The following is a 21,058-nucleotide window of genomic DNA, read 5'->3' on the forward strand; positions in this document are numbered from 1 at the left end:
AGTGGGCCGATGAAAGATCATTGGCCTCTCAATGTTATAATTCATGTGTGCAAGCTTCACCACGCACTGACATCATCTTTTTGGAGCGTTTGACAACAGATCACGTACAAGCAGCCAGTGAGATTATTTATAACAGTGGCGGATCCAGAATTTGAGCTAAGGTGGGGGCCCGGTTTTGTTTTACTTGCCCTGCCGGCTTTTCTTCCTTCAGTCATTTCTTCTTTTTTCACTCAGAATAAGGGGGCGGGGGGCCGGGGCCCCCGGGCCTCTCTCCTAGATCCGCCACTGTATAACACCTCGATTATTGTCCAATAGCTGATATCATACCGTAAAATTCCGAAACAGAAATGTAAGCCGCCATTGCCTATGTTCTTGAAAGGACTCTTTTGAGGGGCTTATACATGTATTCGTAAGGGTTTATCAATGATAAAGGAAGCTCTTTTACGTTTCGAATTTGGGTCTTATATCCGCAGGGGCTGATCAAATACATTTCATGGTGATCTCTTAGCTTACGCAATCACAAAACCACAAAATTTATAGAATGATACAAAAATAGAATGATATAAGGTCACTGAAGAACAGAAATAGTTCTCGGACTCGGAGGTTTTCCAAATACTTGTACCACAACGGCGATCTTAATCACAAATTAGACAAATGTTAAACTTTCTAAAGGTTAAAACGATTTTATTAAAGCTTCAACTTCTGAACAAAGTTACAGTGATTATGTCGTCGCGTTGTTCCAGTGCGATTTTTAAATCTTATGTCGACAAAATACTTAACGTCTCTGACCTCTTAGAACCCGCTGTACATATTTTAGCCCATTTGCAATAGGGGCTACTTCGGAGGAAAAGTATTGGATTGGTTGAAATAGCAAAATCCACTTTTCTGGGGTCGAGAAAAGACAAATTCGGTGATCTGGGTGATTTCTATATTTTTTTAGGTTGGCATCTAAATAAAACACAATAAAAACATTTTATTTTAATTTTAACTTATTGTCAATCTTTTGCGCACATTTACGCCTCAACACTCAGGTGGAATTCGTTCCATTTTGTAATAGTAGTGTTTAGGAATCGAACATTGAATTTAAGTCTTTAGAGTGTCCTGTTATTCTACAACTGATCACTTGGAACAGTTTGTTCCATCGTGGAATAGTACTTAAAGTTATATATAAATATTTAACAGTGCAAGCGAATTCTGTTCAATGACTTACAGAAACGGCTAGTTCCTGTAGTTCTAAAGCATTATCCGTTAAATCAGCTTTACTTTATTCACCATCTTTATTCAAGCGTTTCTAAAAAGCTTTGGGTTTCCAGATAAAAATTACTTGCTTGTCGGAGTTTTCATCTAGATCTTTTGGAAATACTCAAAGACAGAATTTGAAACAAGCCGTACGAAAGTAATAAATGGCGATGGCAGCACGTAAAGACTATTATTATATCATGAAGAGGTGATTCATATTTGCGGCAGTACAATCGGAAATCTCGATTTCTCGAACCCTCAATTTTTCGAACCTCCCGACAGCTCGAACTAAAAGTCGTTCCCTCTCCTCAACCGAACAGTGTAATATTACCCACGATTTCTCGAGCTCTCCAAATTTTCGAACCAATTTTCGTTTCTGTTGGAGGTTCGAAAAAACGGGATTCCACTCTAAGCTACTGTAATTCGTCGGTCAGGTAAATAAGTAACCTTCCATCGTGTTTAAATAAAGGGTATGTATGTATGTATGTAAAGAAATTAAAAGTAACTCTCTATTTACATAACTAATAAGTTTCTTGATAAGTTGAATCACGTCAACTTAATTTACAAGTCAGCCTGCTCATGTGTAAATGTGAGTGTTCCCTCAGCCAATCAATGTGTTCATGGACTCAAGAAATCGCAGTTTCTGAGCAAATTGAGATAGCAAAAAAAGTAATAGTGGTCCAAATAATTTCAAACGCGTTTCATTTAATGGAAAACACCCGGGAATGTCTCAAGATCTTCCAGAGGGTCGAATTCCTGTATCATAAACCGCCACGTTTGGCATCCATTCTTGCCACGAAGATTAGTTAATCGTTCAAAATCGTGGGTATATCCTCCAACAACCAAATAATATTTGTTGCAGTGCTCGAAATAAATAGGTGGACTGGGAATAGCAGTCATCTGCTTCCAACAATCTTCACCTTTACAGACAGAAAGTTGTGTTTTTTTCTCCAGAATGGCCAATTTACGGGAGCCTATGAATGGTTGGACAGCGCAAACTCGAAAACCTTGAGGTTCCGCCTATCGGATCCCATTTCAAAGGATGTTTTTTTACCACTCAAATACATGATGAACACTCCGCCAGTGGAAAAATTCCACGTTGATTTGGTGGCAACGTGTTCATAGGAGGAGTATGGTGGCACATCTTGACGGAATTTCAACCCGTTCACTTGGCTTCCTACTGTGCCACACACCACTTCGACAGGAACATGAGAATGATTGATGAGTTGGAAGTAATGATTGTCTCCCTTAGTTTGAGGTTGAGGGTAACGGTGGATTGTTACTTTAGGTCCACAAAATCCAAATAGCCCCACAAAGGTTTTCTGAAGTCTTGGCATTCCTAAGCCTTCTCTGAACCCTTCGATAATATCATAAGCAGGGAGATGGCTGCACTTGCCAAAGTGACGAATGGTCACCACTTTACGTAAGTCATCTTCAGTGGGAGGTTCACCATTATATGTAGCTTTTGTGAACACAGAGCTCAGTCTCAAGTATTTCTCTTCTGAGAGGAATCCAAGTTTTTCGTGAGCGTCCTGAATTTGAGTATCCAGTAAGCTCTTGATCATCTTTGTCTCGCGACCAGTTGATTGAAAAGTTGCCAGAATGTTTGTAAGCAAAAGGAACAGCGCTGTTTGCGCGTTACAATAAATAGCCATCGATGTGAGGGAGTTGTTTACCTCCTCTTCTTTGCTACCCTCATTAAGGCCTTTCAGAAAGTTGTAAGCGACCTCACCAATGAACTGAGGTAAATCTGTCTCGTAGAGGACTTTGTCAGGTATTTCAATGTGATTCGATGCCCTCTGAAGTTCTTTCAAATAGGCGTTCATGTTCTTGACACGAGATTTCAGCCCTTCAAAGGTCTGTCGTTTTAACTCCTGATTAAACTTCAGTAGCTCTGCATGAACTATATCTGTAAACACTGTCACCAAATCGGGCTCCTTAGGAGAACTGGCAGAGAGAATTGATGCAAGTATACCGCAGATGGCCACGGCAGCAGCTCCGTACGGTCCACCAACCACAACAGCTACAGATGATGCAATGCTGAGACATCCTTTCATGACCTGTGCTGGGTTTCCGCTGCTCAGACCTTCCAAGGAATCAACACATGTTTCAATGACACTCCCAATTTTAGCGATTTTGTTCTCCTTGGACTGTCGCTTTGCATTTCTCTTCTCGCCTTCCACCCAAGAAAGGATGCTTTGGATGTTTCTTGACATGTCGGGAGCACTGGTTCTTCGAATACTTGCATAGTTGTTGACATTCGCCTCAAACTTAACAAGCGAAGCATTTAAGTTTTGAACATGAAAGGTTGCCATTGTAAAACAGCAAATGTATAAGAATGCCGGTTCTGAGCGATATCTTTCGTATTAGAAGAAATTAAACGATTGCGTGTCGTCTTCCTGTGTTCTTTCTTGTAATGAATTCGGCTCGTTTTTCCTGTTTGTGACAATTTGTATATAGTATATATGGCCACTTCACCCTCTGATGCTCCTCTTGACAAACCTAATGCGTAGACACGTTTATTGAAGTCGTCATGCGGGATGGTTTTAAAATTGACAACAGGATGCGGATGTTTGATATGTTTCGCGGAGAACTGCGACTCTAATCGGGCGGGATTGGCGGGGCGGGATGGTGGGATCGAGCCAAAAATAGTGGCGGGATGCGGGATTGAAAAAACATTTGTTGGACCCTCCTACAGATGACACTGAGTTGATGAAACGCAAACAAATTATCAAACTCGGCCAAATACTTTATTGCACAAACACTAAGAACAAAAAAAGTGATACCTTTGAAAGGTACGGTCTTAAAATGAATTATATTTCTCGAAGTATGAGAGCAGAATTTAACTCGCTTTTAATAGCTTTTTATTGTCTCCTTCAATACATATTTTGAACTAACTCCAGCAGTTGAATCAACTGGGCAACGGTAGTTCTATAAATGCATTCAGCGGGAAATCAGTACGCACTACGTGTGCATGCTTGCTACCTCAGTATGGAAACTGGAAACAAAATACAATCAAGAAGATCCTTTTTCTGTTTCAATGTGGTTCGCCATAACCTGCCGCAATGACTGATGATTATTAAACAGCGGCCAACATCTAGAACAAAACGGCAGTTACTTGCCGGAAAAGATACCTGTCAACTGGTATTTCTCTTTCTGTGATAAATTTTCTCTGATCGCCTCTTAATACAAATCAATTACTGTACTTCAAAAGAACAATATATGACAACAAGAGGAAAAACGAATAAGTTACAGGAGCTGGATGTTACGTGAAGCATGTGGTTTCGAAATCTTTTAACCAGGGATGCTCCAGTGCTTCAGAAAGACTGATTCTTTCTCTAACACTAGCTGTCAGCATTTTCTTTATCAGGTCTTTTATCTGTGAAAGAAAAGAAAAACAAACAGCATGAGCGCGGACAGTCTGGAGAAAATAATATTACATGTAATCCATTAGGTGTGAAGAAAATTGGCACCAATTTTAAGCTGTGTTACCTGAGCGGAGAGTGTAGAAGCCGTGATGGGATATTCCAGTTTACCAGAGGTTGTTTCCTCCAAAAGCTGTTTAGGATTAGAGTCATCAAACGGGAAACGGCCACACACTATGGTATACAGAACTACACCGAGACTCCACACATCACTAGCCAAGCCATCGTATGGAATACCTAACACGAGATACGAAGAGAGAGCTGTTATACTACAACGAGTGGCATTTGCCGTTCAAGATTTTACTGTATCGATGCATTCAATGGAACCTTCACATTGAGATACGTATGAGCACCAAAACGGCTTTAAAATATCTAGTTCCCAGAGCCCTCGCTCCGATTTGTGGCCCGTGCAGTGTAGGCTCTTGGAACAAGATTATAATAACATGTGATGATCTTGCGCGGGCGTGATACTTGTACTAGTATTTTGGTCTGAAAGTTTCCACTCTTTCTTCAGGACTTCTTTCATTATGTAACGTTATATGACCTCCAATTGACCCAACGAAACAGGACTCACAGTTGTCAACAGCTAATGAGTCACTTTTGGGTTAGAAGAACGGCCAAACCGTAAGAAAGCTGCCCAGTCAGATCAGCAAGCTCATTCTTTAGTGAACCCTTAACAGTATTCGTAAGATTGCTACTGACATCAGTCACCAAAATCTGTCTTACTAAAGATCCTTGTACAGTTACGAACATAACGAAGTATCGGAAGATTTTCGAGTGGGCTAAACTGTTTACAACCACCTGTTCTGATTCAAACTTACAGATGTTTCCAAAAACTCTCAGTTTTCAAGACTTTCCCGTAATCTGCTTTAAATAAGTGATCCGATTCGAAACATATCAGTTTGTTTTAATCAAAACCGGCGGTTATGTCGTTACTTGCGAGGTACATTCCTCTGGTTGCAAGTGACGACTATGTCTCCCCGTAGTAATTTATTTTGGAAAAATCGGTCACACGGGCAAAATAAAGTTTCCCACAGGTGGCTTGTCATCAAATTACGCTTCCAGAGAGCAAAAGGCTGTAGTCTGATTACAGCTAGTATCTCCACCAAAATGACATTGTGTCGGTGTACTGAATTCTCCATATAGTACTACAACAGTTATAAAAAGGTCAGTTAGGAGAATCTGTTTTTATCATTACCTTGAAGTATCTCAGGTGCCACGTACGCGTATGAACCACAAAACGTTCTACTTCGCGCTCTTTGATCCTCTCTGTGGCCTATGTAACGAGCGAAGCCGAAGTCTGTTACAATAGGCTGGTTGTCCTCAGAAAGTAGAATGTTTTCAAGTTTGAGATCTCGGTGAGTCACTCCTGAAGAGAAAATATACAAGACTCAGATTCAGATTTTAATTCAAAAACAATAATTCTCAGTTTCCAGGTTTCTTGTAAAGTTAATGTGGATGAGCATAAATGCCACTGTTTTGAGGGTTCTTCGCTTTCTGAAGAAATGTGATGTTGACATTAAAGCTTGTGACATTATGTGTAGACCACAGTGCAGGTCTGTGAAGTGTCGATAAAAATAAATCAATGTTCCACACACCTCACACCATGCATGTACTAATTATTTTATATTTTATATATTACCCTTTGATTATCAATGAGTATTAATTGATTTTCGACATGTAAATATATATTTTAGAAAATAACGTCAGGATTCGCGAGGGAACGGTAGCTTTTTGGAAATTAAATGGTGGGCAGCTTGCGTATACGACGACGACGGCGAGGACGAGGCCTATTAAAAAGTGTGTATATATTTTACTTTGGAATTTCGCATTTATTTAGATCCAACAACAACAACAACAATTTATTTCAGTGTTCCCATATAAGTACATGGTATTACCTAAAATATAATACAACTAAAATAATGCAACTAAATTACAGTAACAGTATTCTTCCTGTAATCCATGCATGAATGGATGTAGGCAGAAAGTCTACAGATATAGGGGTCAACATTATTGAAAATAAAAATAATTTTTGATCCACCATCTAAAACATCAAAATAATAGTATTTTCTATTTATGTCTTCTTATGATTTCAAGCGTAAATTGTCGTAAAAGTGACAGGAAAGTACAAAATGCAATTCATTTTCAACTTCATTCAAATGACAGAAAGGACAAATTATAAGATTTTCTGAGGTTTTGGGAACTGTATGTCTACCAGTTTCAATCCGTAATCGATGATTTCCGAGGCGATATTTATTTACCGCTTTTTTACGTGAGGTGTTTTTTATTGTATTCAAAAAATCAGCTTTATGACGATCAGTTTTGAACATCGAGTAAAAAAATTAAATTCTTGTTATGTTTTTTCAAGTTCAATTGTTGTTGAGTCATTTTTTTGTTGAACTTTTTGTCGAACTTGAGAAATAAATAACAGGGAGTCACTTTCAGTTTAGCCTGAATTTCAGCCGCCTCCTCCGCTCGCTAAGTCACTCGGGGAGAGTGACTTAGCGAGCGGAGGAGGCGGCTGAAATTTAGGCTATTTTCAGTTAAGTTTCATATGTTTAGATTTGATTTTTACAGAGGTCGGTTACTTTTAGCATAATGCTTTTCTTGTTTTTGTCAACCAGGTTCTTTGACATTTGTAAACATTGTTTTGCAATACAGTCTTCTGATTGGTTTTCTAGGTGAATCCAAAATTTCTTAACGCACTTAAGTCGGTTATTTCTTTTAAAGGCAACCGCGCAAGTTCATTTCTACAGGCTGCATTTGAACATTGCTCATTTTAAAACACCTAGAACTTGTTTAGTGGATGGCTGGACTTGGTTGATTTCAGCGCTCCAAATCCAAGCTTTTATCCCTGCTCGGGGCTCGAAAATGGCATATTTTTAATTTTTTAAGTTTTGCGTTGTCGGAAACGCTCAGATCGCACTCTAGTTTTCGGCCACATTTTTTGCTCAAAATGGACACGGGGCACAAATCCCAGTGTTTTTTCCCTAAACGAATAACAAAAATAGGTCCGCAGTGCGTGCATGTGTGGCTTACAAGTTATACTTGTAATTAGGATAAAACTGAATTATCATGAAAAAATGAAAGAACTACTAACATTTTCAACTCAAAAGGTCAGTGATCGATAGTATAAGGTGAAAATATGAGATATTTTAGAGAATAGGGTGCTATTACAGAGAATCACAAAGTGTAGTGTGTTCGTGTAGGGCTTCCAATTATTTAGTTTTATCGTACTAGTAGTTACGATCTCAAAACTGAATATGGAACACAGCGTAAAATTCAAAATAGAAATTTTAAAAATTAACAGTCGGGGTTCACGTTCTCCAGACAACGCAGAATCTGGCCATTTTACGATGTTGTTTTGCAGAGGACGAAAAAGAAATGTACCAAGAATTATGATAACGCACCTGCACAGCTACTGTTCTGCTCATCATCAGAAGAAAAACGGAACTGTCCGTTTTTCTTGTGCTTATGCTTATGCTTATGTTGAGCGCGTTACTAGTGAAAACTGCACAAGGCAAATAAGTGGGTTCGGTCTTCTTATGTTTCTGCTTATGCTTATGTTTATGTCGCGGCTATTTTCACTTGTGCTTATGCTTATGACGGTGCTTGTGCTTATGCTCTAGTGAAAACCAGCCTTTAGCGACGTTCCCGTTGCCGTTGCCGTTGTGGTTTTCTTAAGCTCCCCATTTTTCCTGACAGTAGCTATGAACGAGTTTCTTATTATGATTAGCTCGTCAGACAACAGCCATTTACATTCCGCTTTAATAAGTATGTATTTGAGTTAGTTTTTTAATACATGTACGCACCCTTTCTGTGGCAGTAAAGAACACCGTCTACGATCGATTTGAACATAACTCTGGCCTCGTCCTCTCCCAGTTTGGATCGCTCTCGTAACAAAGAAAGAAGATCACCTTTTGGAGCCAATTCCATGACAATGAAGAAATGATCAGCTCCTTCAATCAGGTCGTAAACTCGGATCACATTATCGTGGTTCAGCCATCTCAGAATTTCTACTTCTCTCTTTAGGAATCTGTCATTTATCCCTTTTCCGCTCTTTAAGAAATAAAAAAAAATAACAGCTTCATGGTAAGCATTGTCGTATAACGGCCTAGCAAGAAAACACTTTGTAAATGACCTGAAACACTTGCATCCGGCAAAGGTTAACAATAAGAACAGCAATAGAATTAATCTTCCGCAGGCAGGGCGAGAAAGCTAATCCCGCTATAAGCCTTATTTGCTAAGTTATCCGTCTCCCGGGCTTAGACATCCAAGGTGGGTCTAGGAACAGCTGACTCTGTGACGCAGATTTTGCTGGATACTATCAGTCTAAAAATAACGTGAGTGATTAGCTTAGGAATAATTAAGGCTTATAGAGCGGTTTTCAGTTGAGTGTCAAAAGTAATTAGACTATTACTTTGGTTTTGGTTTTGGTTTTACTACAGTTTGAGATTAGCTGAGAAGTGTAATTGGTAAGTAATCGGTTTTGGTTTTGGTTTTACGACACTAAATTGAAAACCGCTCTAAGGAGTAATAACTCTCTAGACTTTTTTTACTCTCTTGTTTTTTACTGATGCTCCTTAATGGCGCAACGACAGCTGCACATAGTCTGATAAACAAGAACAAGACGATAACAAGACGGGACGAGTTGGTGAATTAGAAGTTTATTTAAGTCCGGACAGCTGACAAAGTTTCTGAAGTTTCATAGCCTCACCCTACGTATAGTTCATTCGGTCCCAGAGAAACTAGAATTTATATAGTGTCTATCTTTAAAGTAGGGATACTAAGCTGTCTGTGTGCCCTTAATGTTCCCAGCGATTTGGAAAGGTTGGAATGTATTTTCGAATCTCGAATGTTAATATACTAGAATGGAGGGAAATCCAGTTAAGTAAGTAAGTCAGTAAGTAAGTAAGTTTATTCAAGTGTCAGGCTAAAATTAAATAACAACAATAAAACCAGTAAATGGGGACACTTTAACATAAAAAATTAAAATAACAAGAAATTAATATATGTTTTAAAACAGCTAATAAAAAATATTTACGATATAAAAATATAAATAAATTCAAAATTCAGAAGATATATAAGATAAAAGTACATAAAAGACATCAAGAAGATCAAAAAGTGCAATTACTACCATAACTATCAGTCAAATATATCCAAGTCAAGTTTGCGAATGTTTTTCTAATATCCCTTGGTATAAGATTCCATAACTTAGGCCTAGTTCATCTTCGCGTGGCCTTTTCCCTCTCGAAGTTAGCTTATAATTGGGTCGTGACGAGTCATAGTCGAGTTTACGTGTCTTCGCAAAAATTGCTGTACCAATCAGAGGACGCGTTATATATCAGCCAGCCATTAAATATATCGAGAACTAGTGGCTGGGATCACTGAAAGCACTGAAAAGGGGGCCAACGGTTCAGCTAAAAGAAGTTCTTTTAGTAAAAACAAGAGAACATAATCTCTTGGTAAAAGCCGTTCGTTCTGTAGTTTGTTTAGTAAGGTGAAGCGAAGTGAAATAGCGTCTTAATTTTGCGACATTTTTCTTTCAGATATTTGTCTAAAATAATCAACATTTCAGACCAAATATGGAATGGCGAGAATATTATAATGTTTCTCTGCGCATGCTCTGTCTGTCATGATGTAAAGCATGTCAGTTGCTGGTTTACGCGCACTCGGGAAACACCAACTCCTTTCGCCAAGGTCATGGAGATTCTGTTTCGACCAAAACGTTAATCAGGAAGGCCCGGTTCAAACGTCGAACTTTACATGTGCCGAACCTAATACCAATTTGGGTGGACCCAAATAATTAAGTTCGGCAGTTGATTCAAACGTCGAACCTTATTTAGTCGAACTTAATTGCAAATATAAAAGAGACACTAATGCAAACGGCGGTTATTGCTGACCAAAATGGCAGAAACAATGTGGGAAAGACGAATTGTGGAAATGAAGAGCTTGCTTTTCTTGTAAATGCGATCAAGGAGGGTAGCACAAGTCGAAGAAGGCGACACCAGATGCAGTTAGCCTTTAGTAGCCTTTGACAACCGAAGACGATTTTTAAATTTGGTTGGCTTTCTATTATTGCTTATTCCCAAAGGAACATCACAGTTCAACTGTGACGAGGCTCGTCCAGTTCAATTCGTTCCTTTCGTCGGTTTCTTCAAGATTCATTAATTTTGTTATTTTCTCTCAAAAACATGACTCGCACTGCGCCACCGGACTGCCTGCTTTCCAACCCGCTACACTCTTACGCTTTCAAATACGGAACACTGGGCTATTAGGTTCGGCTAATGAAAACTTCGACGTTTGAACCGGGCCTAAAATCGCCTGCTCTTAAAAAGGAGAATAGAAAGTCCTGTGTACGCAAAATTGTGACTTAGTAAGCACCTCGTGAAATCAAAAAGCATTCATAGAATCGAATGCAAACGTGGCAGTGCATGTGTTACATATTTTTAGATCATTGTTTACTGAGTCCAGCGACAGATACGAGGGAATAATTAAAACTGAAGTTGAAAACTGAACTGAATCAAACCTTTGTCACTATTATAGTTTTTACCTCTCTTTTGTTGACAATTTTGACGGCAACTTCTTTTTTGTTGGCGATAAAGAAAGCTTTTCTCACGTAGGCATAGGTCCCTTCGCCTATTTTCTCTCCGATCTCATACCCGTGGCTCCGTAGCAAAGCGCTTTGATCTAGTTCACTTTGAATGCCATCACTTTCCCTACTCTCTAAAGGTCTCCGCGAGAATTCGAGAATGATGAAAATGATAGGTACCATAATGCAACCAATCAGAATCGAGACAAGAGCAAGCCAAAGCATGACCTGAGAGCCGCGCGCTAAGGCGCATTCTCTTCAACCATACGTGCCTATGACGCCATAAAGAACAGTTCTGTTTAATTAGCTCTGGATAATTTCCATTAGTCCTCTAATGAAAGGGTGTCTTTCAGGGTCTTTCAATATTACTAAATTACAGTACATAGTATTCGACGTTTGAAAGAGCCTCAGGGCTTTTGTTTTATCTGCCTTTCCGTAAAAATAAAAAAAATATCGATTTAGCTCATATTTGAGTTTTAAATAAGTCGGGTTATAACACAAATAACCGTGCTGAACAATGTTTTCGGTTAAAGATCTTTTTGCTTCTGAAGAAAAATGCGAATAACGAAATTCCGTTTAAGTCATCCTTCGCCTTCAAGGCCGCACTAAATCACGCTGGTGTGGCTTCTCTATCTATATATCTTTTCTATCCACAGCTACTTGACAATGTTATGACGAAATTCATTGTCAACTACAGGACAGACGTATGAAAAACTGACGTCAATTTGTCAACTGGATGTTTACACATTTCTGCGGACCGTGATTTCATGTTTGTGTGCATCCTCGCTCTGACAAGACTAATCAGACTAATTAGCATATTAAGCTGAAATCGCACATTGAGCTGAACTATGGGTTTTTTTTTACGGACAAAATATCGAATGTGAATACATCAATGTTTTGTTCAATTACGCTATTGTTATGCGTTATGATACAAGTTGTAAAATAAAATACACGTATATCAATTTCGTCCGGGATACATTGATTTTGGATGTCATACATCGATGTTGTGCAGCATACATCGCTTTCCTGACTCATTCATGCGTGACCTTAACTAAAAGATGTGCGATAAAACTTGATAAAACTAAAAGATGAGGAAGCGGAAATAGCTTGGGAAACCGGAAGTGATAAAGTTATGACTGCAGTTTTCTCGCGCTTTTCGTGCAGCGTTGTTCACTCTATCAAACATGGCGGACCGGGAGAGTAGCTCGGAGAACAACACTAGATCTAGATCTGTCCAAGATTTTGTTCGCAACATGCCGTAACTAATTTGCAGACGCAATCGGGAAACCCAAATAGGGCGGAGAACAGTAGCAGAGCGGAGTTCGACGAAAATAGCGTCATTATGCAGAGTTTGCAGCTCTTCTTGTAAGATCTGTAGCCTTGTCTGCCAACTAAACCGTTCCTCGCCACAGCTGAAAGACGATCGTTTAGGGACGATGGTGCAGTAATTGTAGAACGTTTCGAGTCCTCGACAATTCTGTTAAAGTCCCTTGAAAGTTTGTTCATAATAAAAACAAGTTCGTTTAGATCAGAGATCAACTCAACTTCATTTGGGAGGGCTTCTTCTATTCTTAGAGTCAAAGTGACAAGAGTTCTCTCGTTTTCTCGTAAACGGCGACTAAAAAATTCAGCAGTGTCGTAGGACGCAGTGTTCCTTTGTCCTTCTGCACTTTCCAGTAGCCTTCCCAAAGACATAAAATATCCTTCGATGTTGGGTAGCCAAATCCGTGCACCTTGCATAGTGCTTTTCAAAGTCACTAATCATCTGCCTCTATTTCCGCCATATTGAAAGTGTTAATTCCCAGGGCCTCTTCGTTTATCTGACTTCCTGTCATTTCTATTTCTGCTTCCTCATCTGTTAGTTTTATCAAGTTTTATCGCACATCTTTTAGTTACATAAGGTCACGCATGAACGAGTCAGGAAAGCGTGTATGCTGCACAACAGCGATGTCTGACATCCAAAATCAATGTATCTAGGACGAAATTAATTTATTTTATTTTACAACTTGTATTATAACGCATAACAATAACGTAATTGAACAAAACATTGATGTATCCACGTTCGATATATTGTCCGTAAAAAAAACCTATACTGAACTGTACTGGAATGTTTATAAAACTGACCATTTGTTTTTCAATGGAAGGAAAATATTTTACTTGAGCAATCAACTAAGCCTGAATCAGTTTCACCAGCAATAAAATTTCATAGTGTGGTGTTTTTTTCTTCAAAAGATGTTTAAAGAAGTTTAATTAACGGCTGTTGGCCGACAAACTCGTGCGCTCTGATTCAGACTAGATAGGAAGTCTTTAAAGCTATCATACAGCCATACGACAATGAAGCCATAAAGTGGCAATTTAGACTGGATCCACGAGAAAAACCTCTTGTCGCGATCTTCAGTCAGGTGACTCGGATATGGGGCAGAGGAAATATTCATAAACTACGAGAACAGGATGGCTAAAAGTACCTGAAAGGGAGGGAGTGATAATGTTAGGGATCTCTTTGCACGAATACAAGGAGTTGGTCTGGCTCTTTTTCAGTCACATTATAGTATGTAAATTATCCAAATCCCCACCTGCCACGGACCTTACCAACGCTTTGCCCTCTTACAGTGCTTAAATTGAAAAAAATGAAGCAGTCTAAATAGGGAAAGAAATCCTCAGGTTTGATCAGGTAAATAGCTGCCTAGCCTGCCTGTATGTATGTACAATTTGTTTTTCATACATGCCTTTGTCTTTCATGATCAAAACAAGTTTTGAACAGTAACTATCTTTATTTTCAAGTTTATTCTACAGAAGGAACCCTCAAAGACTGACTAATTTAATTTTTGGCTAGGCTCAGCAGCACTTGAAATGGTTATTGGACAGCAGAAACCTGAAAAAGATATATATGAATGATGAAAAACTTTCCATCAACCGAAATTTTATGTTAGCTATTCATGATGCTTTAATGCACTTTGAATGACGAGTAATCACTTTTTTTGCATTCTCTTTTACAAAGTCAAATCAAACATTTTGATGTTATTGTCTTTATAAAGTTTGCATCAGTACTATTGATTTGAATCGAGTCGTTTAAACTCAAAGTTTTCGTTTTTGTACTCAGACTCAGTTTTCTTGGTTGCTAAGATGTAAACTTACTTGAAGAAGTGCTTCACCTACAGCATCTTGCCTTGCAGTCTGAGGTGCTATGGTTCATGCATTCCATTTCACAGGCCGGAACCGGGTCTTCGTAGACCTTGGGTGCAGGTTTTCTCTCGTCTTTAATGAGATCGAAATCTCTAAAAAGAGCATGAAATTTCTCTGGCAAGAAAGAAAAAAATTCACTTAAGAAAACGGATGATGCGTCTCAAGATTCTTGGACTAAATCACGGAATGCGGATTTGCATCTTACCTATTGACTGACTTACTGACTGATTGACTGACTGACTGATGGACTGAATGCTGACTGACAGACAGACTGACTGACTGACTGACTGACTAACTGACCAACTGATAGGCGGGCTGACTGACTGACCGACTCACTGACTGACTCGCTGACTCACTGACCAACGGACTGATTGAGTGAGTGACAGCCTGACCAACTGACTGACGGTCGGTCTTACGAACTGACTGACTGGATGACTGAATGACTGATAGACTGACTGACTGACTAACTAACTGACTGACTGACTGATTTATTGACGCACTGACTGACTGACGAAATGACGTCATGACGGAGTGACGTACATTTTAATGTTATAGCCATATGTTAGTAAATAGTATTTTGGATCGAGGGCCACAAGTTTAGTTATTAGTACTGTACACTATACTAGGTGATACCCTCGGTAGAAGTGTTTACTTACTAACTTGTTTACTTACTTACAAACACGTTCATCTCTACTCGCTTCCTAAACCGCGGAGAAGTTCCATAAAGAATGCAAAAGGAATCACGATCAGAAAACAGTTACATAGCACTCACCATCTCGAGGAAGAGATGTCGCTGAAATTACGAGTAGGTGTTAGGAAAACAAGGCAAATTCCCTTCATCATGAAACTAGTGAGGTTGAGAAAAATCTAAAGAAAGACATGAAGACAGAAGACAAATGAGCATATCGGTCACACTGGATACTCGATTAGTTAAGTTCGGAATTTCATTCTAAGCTAAGTGATTTGAGATGCCAGACGCTTTAGCCCAAAGAGGAATGGGACTAGACATGGCCGTGGCATGCACAAGACAGTCTCGTCTCATTTCCTACTCGGCCATAGAGTCCTTTAGATTGCTAAACATTCGTCTATGTGACCCTTACAGAAAAACCCGCTTGCCAGCAGTTTATATGCAGGCTACATTTTACGTATCTCCTTGAATGAATTTATAGGGTGTGCCAATTTGGCGGATTGCCATGAAATAGACCAATTTCGATGGTATCAAAATTCTGCCTAGCACAATAGACCTCAGCACTAGGCTCTGGGGAATAAACCCCACAAACTCTGTAGTTATTTGTGCTCCCCCTCTCTTTCTGGAGGGGCAGGAGGGTATACATTTGGCTCAGATATTCATTTCAGTGTCGGAATACTGGCTTGCATTCATCTTGGCATGGAGATTTTACGAAAGCTTGTTGGGAAACTGGCCTCTTTGCAACGCGGGACATAAACGTTGAACAGTTATTTTATGTCTTGAGGGGATATGGTGTTTGGAGTGACGAAAATAGTGCTTTTTGTGACATCCTGATGACACATCAGGTATGACACATCATCGCGACCTTGAGAACCTGGCCTGGCTACCAAGCCTTTTACCTCCCAGGCTTCTCGTCCAGTGAAAAGCGCGCTCGCAACTGGCGGAAAAATCTCCACAAATTTTTGTACAATATTCGTTCCTTCCATCTTTGGTTTGGGTGTTAATACTTCAAAAGAGAATGGTCAAAATAGCCATTCAAGAGATGAACACGACAGACTGGAAGAGGCTAAAGAAGTGACTTTGAACTAATAGGCGGTGACGGTTGGATTATGTTCAAAGAGTCATTTGCATAATTTATGTAACCTATCAAATTCCATTTCCTTAGCAGCGAACAAGCGTCTCCAATAGATCGAAAGCCAAACGTCAAAGATGGCGACATGGAAAATATTTTGGATTACCTTGGTATTTGTTGCCATCCATTTCCATGCGATAACTTGGGCAGCAAATGTGACTCTTTTTAAGCCTATTACAGCAAGCGCGACTTGTGGTTTGTCCGGAGTGGAAGACTATTTCAGCGTTACGGAAAGGAACAAACCTCCTCGACAGAGAGACGTGTCTTACTGCGATGCATCAAATGCCAGTCTTTCGCATAACGCATCACAAATGGTGGATGGCGAGTTAGCCACATGGTGGCAGGCTCCGAATTCTATCGATAACGTCTCGATCACCATTGATCTTCGAGGAGAACATCAAAAGGTAAGTGAGAAGCTTCGATCCAGTGAAATATTTTATATTCTGTTTGTAAAATGCAGTTGTTAAAACCGAGCTTCGATTGCATAGCTCTGCGTAAACACTTCTTTGTCTTCTCAGTAGGGCTGCTTCGTTGTTAACTTTGTCATCTGAATGAGTGATAGCAAGAATTAAGAACGCCATTCAGGTTGTTGATCGCGACAGTTTTACTCATCTATCTTTTGATTTGATCACCCATTCTGTACCGTTACATTCAAATTCCTCCGTCGCTAAATTGTGTATGGCTGGTGGACTCAGCCACTCAGCTTTTATAGCTAGTTAAGATTAATTAGTCTATTCCATGTAGCGATTTGTACATTCTAACTTATCTCCTTTTATATGCCAATGTAATTTACATTTAAACGGGTTGAATATTCCATAGTATTTTTGGATGACTATTTTGACTTCAGTTATAAGTGAGTATTTCTTTGTCTAGGTCCCTAACATGCATAAATCAGCGAAAATTAATTATTTAAAAAAAAGCAATTTCAGTCAGTTAGTGAACTGACGTTGATTGTTGTTGGTGTGTGTGATGTGACGTTTCTTGTAACTTTGTTATATCTCCCAATTTTTTTGGGACACAAGTTGTGACATCCCTGAAGTGAACATTTTTGTTGCAGTAAGCTAAGGGGATATACATTATTTAATGTTTAATGCAACTTCTCTTGCAACAGCGCTATAAAATTGTGAGACAAGTTGGAAGCAAAATTACCTTGTGTAGCTGTACAGCTCCCTAACAATCCAGATTCTCCAAAAAGTGGGGTTTTTTCAGGGTCCACAGATACCCATCTGGTTTTAAGCCTGATGCCAAGAGCGCTGGGTAAAATAAATCAGTTCATTTTGTTATTTTGCTCTACCAGTTTTACTATGCAAACAAGCTGGTGATTCGTTTTGGTGAATACTTCCGTCCTGGTCAACTTGCCTTCTACAAGTCCAGCGATTATGGTCAGACTTATGAGCCGTGGCATTACTTTGTGTCAACTGCCGATCCTAATGAATGCCAGGACAAGTTTAATAGGCCAATTATCAACAATCCAGTTACAGTAGATCAGGTCCTTTGTATGGTGTATACAACTCCACAAGTTGATCAAAATGATGAGGTATGTATTTATAATCATTTCATACTGAAGATTTTTCCATTCATCACTAACAATTTTTTTGGTTCAGTCGTCAGTGAATTATTATACCACATTCAGGGCTTTCATTAATTAATAGGGCTCCATGACCTGTAACTCCTGTTATGGCTGAGAATACTTCACCAACCCTTGAATGTTGTAGACTAACAAGTTTTCAAGTGATACTGTTGTTGATACAATTCACCCTCAAAGCAATAAGTTTGCTACGGTGTAAAGATCAACATTGACATTATGAAATCATACACTGTAGGGATAGACAGTTACTAACACCTTGTCAGTCTTCCACAAGAAATTGTTTGCTTATTTTTATTTTTGCAGGTCAATTTAATTGATTGTACATGAAAAATAGAAATAACGAAAAAAGCAAACAGACAAACATAAAAAGGTCTCTTTCTTACAGCATGAACTGAGAAATAAGTTAGTAAGCTTTTATCTCTCACTTTGGGGAAAGAAAAGCCTTTTCAACTTAAGCACATTGAAATGGGTCATACTTTAGGATATGATAGGTCTTTAAAAATGACCAATCACATAATGTATACTATCTGTAAAAGTATTTACTATTGTTAAACTTGGCATTTATATGTGATTGTAAAAAAACTCCCTGGCAGGTAGGTTTATCTCACTTCTGATATTCAGTTAATCTCTCTGTAGAAAGAAGCTGAGGTGTTTTTTGTCTTTCAGGTCTCCTTGTTTGTGGTTGGTCCAAGAGGAGATGTTATGAATCCTTCTAATGAACTGCTGGTTTGTTCTGATGCTGATTAATGTCCTGTTGAAATTTAATCATGATAATTATGACATGCATTAGATTTAAGTTTTGACACATGTACTGTAAATCCTTGAATTAGTGCCCAGAGCGCTCTATTCAAATTTAGGAGAAGACGAGGAGCGCTTAATTGAGGAGGGCGCTTATTTACTTTTTCCCAAATTGTGGTCAGATACCATTGGTGTTTTTGTAATATACATGTATGTATGTGTCAGTCCCTCAGAAGTCTCAGAAGGATATTCTGGCTCTCTTGAACTACATGTACGTGATATAACCCCTTTAGCTAGTCTAGGCCTTTGAAGGAGTTGCTTTGAAGGAGATCACTTGCTTGTGATTGAACATGAACAAAACTAATATATCCTCTGTTCTCTAAGTACTCTTGCATATAAAACAGGGATAGGGGAGGGGGGTGCCTATTCGAGGGGAGGTCCTTATTTTAAATTTTGGTCGATAGGAGGGTTGTTTATTTGAGAGGAGGTGCTAATTCAAGGATTTTCGGTAATGGTATAATTGATGATTGATGGTTAAAATTATGCAATTCACTCATTTGCGACATGCCTCTGGGAATATTTAAGAACTAGAGAATATGCGTGAACAGAGGTTTAAAGAACCTTCCAAAAATAACAGCTGAAGAATATTGACAGCGGCAGTCTCTGCACAATTATTTTAATTTGCATGTGTAGGTACTACAAAAATAAATACATCCTATTAATATTTTACAAAATAAAGTGGCCACCCTTGGGGAAACAGGAGGTGGCCGCGTAATAGGGATTGGTGGACTTTGAATATTTTTTACCATTGAGTTAACTGCTTAGTGAATATGGAATCACATCAAGACAATCATGATAAATGTGTGTTTGAATGTTTTTATCAATCATCCCTTAATTGGACTCTTATCTGTTATTACCTTTTCCAAAAAAAGACAAACTATGTGTATTAAATTTTGAGTGGGTGTGTAAGAGGGGTAAAGGCAATAGGAAAACCCTCATCGGGACGATCAAAAGGTGGCTGTGGCCACTCAACAAAGGTAGCCAGTTAGTAGGGGGTTTTATTTACAGCATTTTACTGACAATGATTTCGGGACTTTGGTAACTGGCCTCTTAATAAGGGGTGGCTGTGTAATAGAGGTTTGACTGTAATATAGCTCTGATCAGTGTTCTGTATGAAGCTAATGACTAATGTACTGTACATTGTACATTTGTATTTGTCTCAGCAATGGATGAATGTTACCAATATACGGCTGGATTTTATGTCACTTCACCTGATGTTTGATCTATATGCTGAGAGATGGGTAAGAATAAACCTGTTATCATGGAGTTTCCAAGTTCTTTTAATTGGTATATTTATTTCACAACACTACATTGCGTGATCCAGTTGTCTTTAGAAGACGGGTTAAAGGATTTGACTATCTGCTTTCTTCCAAGGAGAGGTGTCTTACCGAGTGATAGGAATAGAGGAATATCACAACCACCAACTCTCTGGATAATCAAGGAGGAACCAAGATATATATATCTTGTTAGATGTTTTGGTGTGTAGTATTGCACTATATTTTCACAAGTTGTGCCATATTTTGATGAGCCTGTAGGGCGAGTCAAAATACAAACGATGAGTAAAAATATAAAGCGATGCTACACACCAAAACATCTAATACGAGATTTATTATCAAACTACTGTAGTCAATGAATTTATCAATGAAAGAGGGAGAGACGGTCACAGTTTTGCTTGCGTGCGCCGACCTGTACGACAAACAGGTTTTCTACTGTACAATATCGCTGTATATTTGTACAGTAACTGTTATTTGGACGGTATTCGCTGCAGTTGGATAATAAGAAGATTTATCACTTTTGGTCTCCTTGATATGGGCAGTCAAATCTCAATCTCATGAGTTTTGAAAGAGATTTGTCACTTTGTCATCCAATCAGAAGTATTCTGTTAAACCAATTGTGACTGATTTGCATGCTTTTCCTCTCTTTTTTTGCTGTTTTCATGTACAATTTGCGTGTACTTCATGTTTGGATTCAGACTGATTGGTTCATTGGATTGTTTGTCAGTCCCTTGTTATTGGCCAGAGTGATTACTCTGGTTTTGGTTCCTTGACACTCAATGTGATGTTGTATTCTTCATAGCATCACTATGCAGTTAGAGAAGTCGAGGTAGATGCTTACTGCCTGTGCAATGGACAGGGAAATGGGTCTGAGTGTTTTTACAATGCCACACTGGGTGACAATCAGTGTAAATGCCAGCAGGGAGCTTGTGGTATAGATTGCGGCATGTGCTGTCCTGCTTATAATCAGTATCCATGGAAACCAGGAAACAAGGGTCCTCTGTTTGCTGACAAGGATGCAGTATGTCAACGTAAGGCTTAAAACAGTAAATAATTATTGTAAATATTTTATTTCAGTTAAACACTTTGCTACTTCAGTTAATTTGTCTTATCTCAAATATTTGTTAATTATTATTATT

The 21,058-nt window shown here is 38.9% G+C and overlaps 2 protein-coding genes, 1 long non-coding RNA gene and 1 pseudogene across 3 annotated transcripts in view; 1 reads left to right on the forward strand and 3 right to left on the reverse strand.

Annotated features, from left to right (window-relative positions):
• Positions 1-1,638: 1,638 nt before the first annotated feature.
• On the reverse strand, positions 1,639-3,554 carry LOC110063347 (uncharacterized; annotated as a pseudogene).
• Positions 3,555-3,906: 352 nt separating this feature from the next.
• Positions 3,907-12,171, reverse strand: LOC110063260 (testis-specific serine/threonine-protein kinase 3-like). The gene is made up of 5 exons (XM_089296212.1): positions 11,218-12,171; positions 8,477-8,723; positions 5,863-6,033; positions 4,732-4,901; positions 3,907-4,618 (listed from the first exon to the last, which is right to left on the reverse strand). Exons 1-5 carry the CDS (start codon positions 11,479-11,481, stop codon positions 4,505-4,507), a joined length of 966 nt encoding a protein of 321 aa, XP_089152338.1. The 5' UTR covers positions 11,482-12,171; the 3' UTR covers positions 3,907-4,504.
• A 1,836-nt stretch (positions 12,172-14,007) lies between these two features.
• LOC149108222 (uncharacterized) lies at positions 14,008-15,471 on the reverse strand. Its single transcript, XR_016209222.1, has 3 exons — positions 15,212-15,471; positions 14,392-14,553; positions 14,008-14,128 (listed from the first exon to the last, which is right to left on the reverse strand). It is a non-coding gene; the product is annotated as an uncharacterized LOC149108222 (long non-coding RNA).
• A 593-nt stretch (positions 15,472-16,064) lies between these two features.
• The window catches only part of LOC110063228 (laminin subunit alpha-2-like), a 44,894-nt gene continuing 39,900 nt past the window's right edge, over positions 16,065-21,058 (forward strand). Inside the window, exons 1-5 of the mRNA XM_089295216.1 lie at positions 16,065-16,663; positions 17,557-17,796; positions 18,514-18,573; positions 19,809-19,886; positions 20,722-20,950. Of these exons, the coding sequence (XP_089151342.1) occupies positions 16,337-16,663; positions 17,557-17,796; positions 18,514-18,573; positions 19,809-19,886; positions 20,722-20,950 (934 nt within the window). The 5' untranslated portion in view covers positions 16,065-16,336. The remainder of the gene's footprint in view (positions 16,664-17,556; positions 17,797-18,513; positions 18,574-19,808; positions 19,887-20,721; positions 20,951-21,058) is intronic.

Source organism: Orbicella faveolata, unplaced genomic scaffold (assembly GCF_042242905.1).
Source record: "Orbicella faveolata isolate gen_17 unplaced genomic scaffold, um_ofav_v1 contig_26, whole genome shotgun sequence".
Lineage (NCBI taxonomy): Eukaryota > Metazoa > Cnidaria > Anthozoa > Scleractinia > Merulinidae > Orbicella > Orbicella faveolata.

Excerpts from the sequence above, each read along its gene's own strand:
- LOC110063260 (XM_089296212.1), bottom strand. The coding sequence starts at position 11,481 with ATGCTTTGGCTTGCTCTTGTCTCGATTCTGATTGGTTGCATTATGGTA. Across the intron at positions 8,724-11,217 it reads AAATTGTCAACAAAAGAGAG|AGCGGAAAAGGGATAAATGA; the intron begins GTAAAAACTATA and ends TATTTCTTAAAG. Across the intron at positions 4,902-5,862 it reads GGCACCTGAGATACTTCAAG|GTATTCCATACGATGGCTTG; the intron begins GTAATGATAAAA and ends ATCTCGTGTTAG.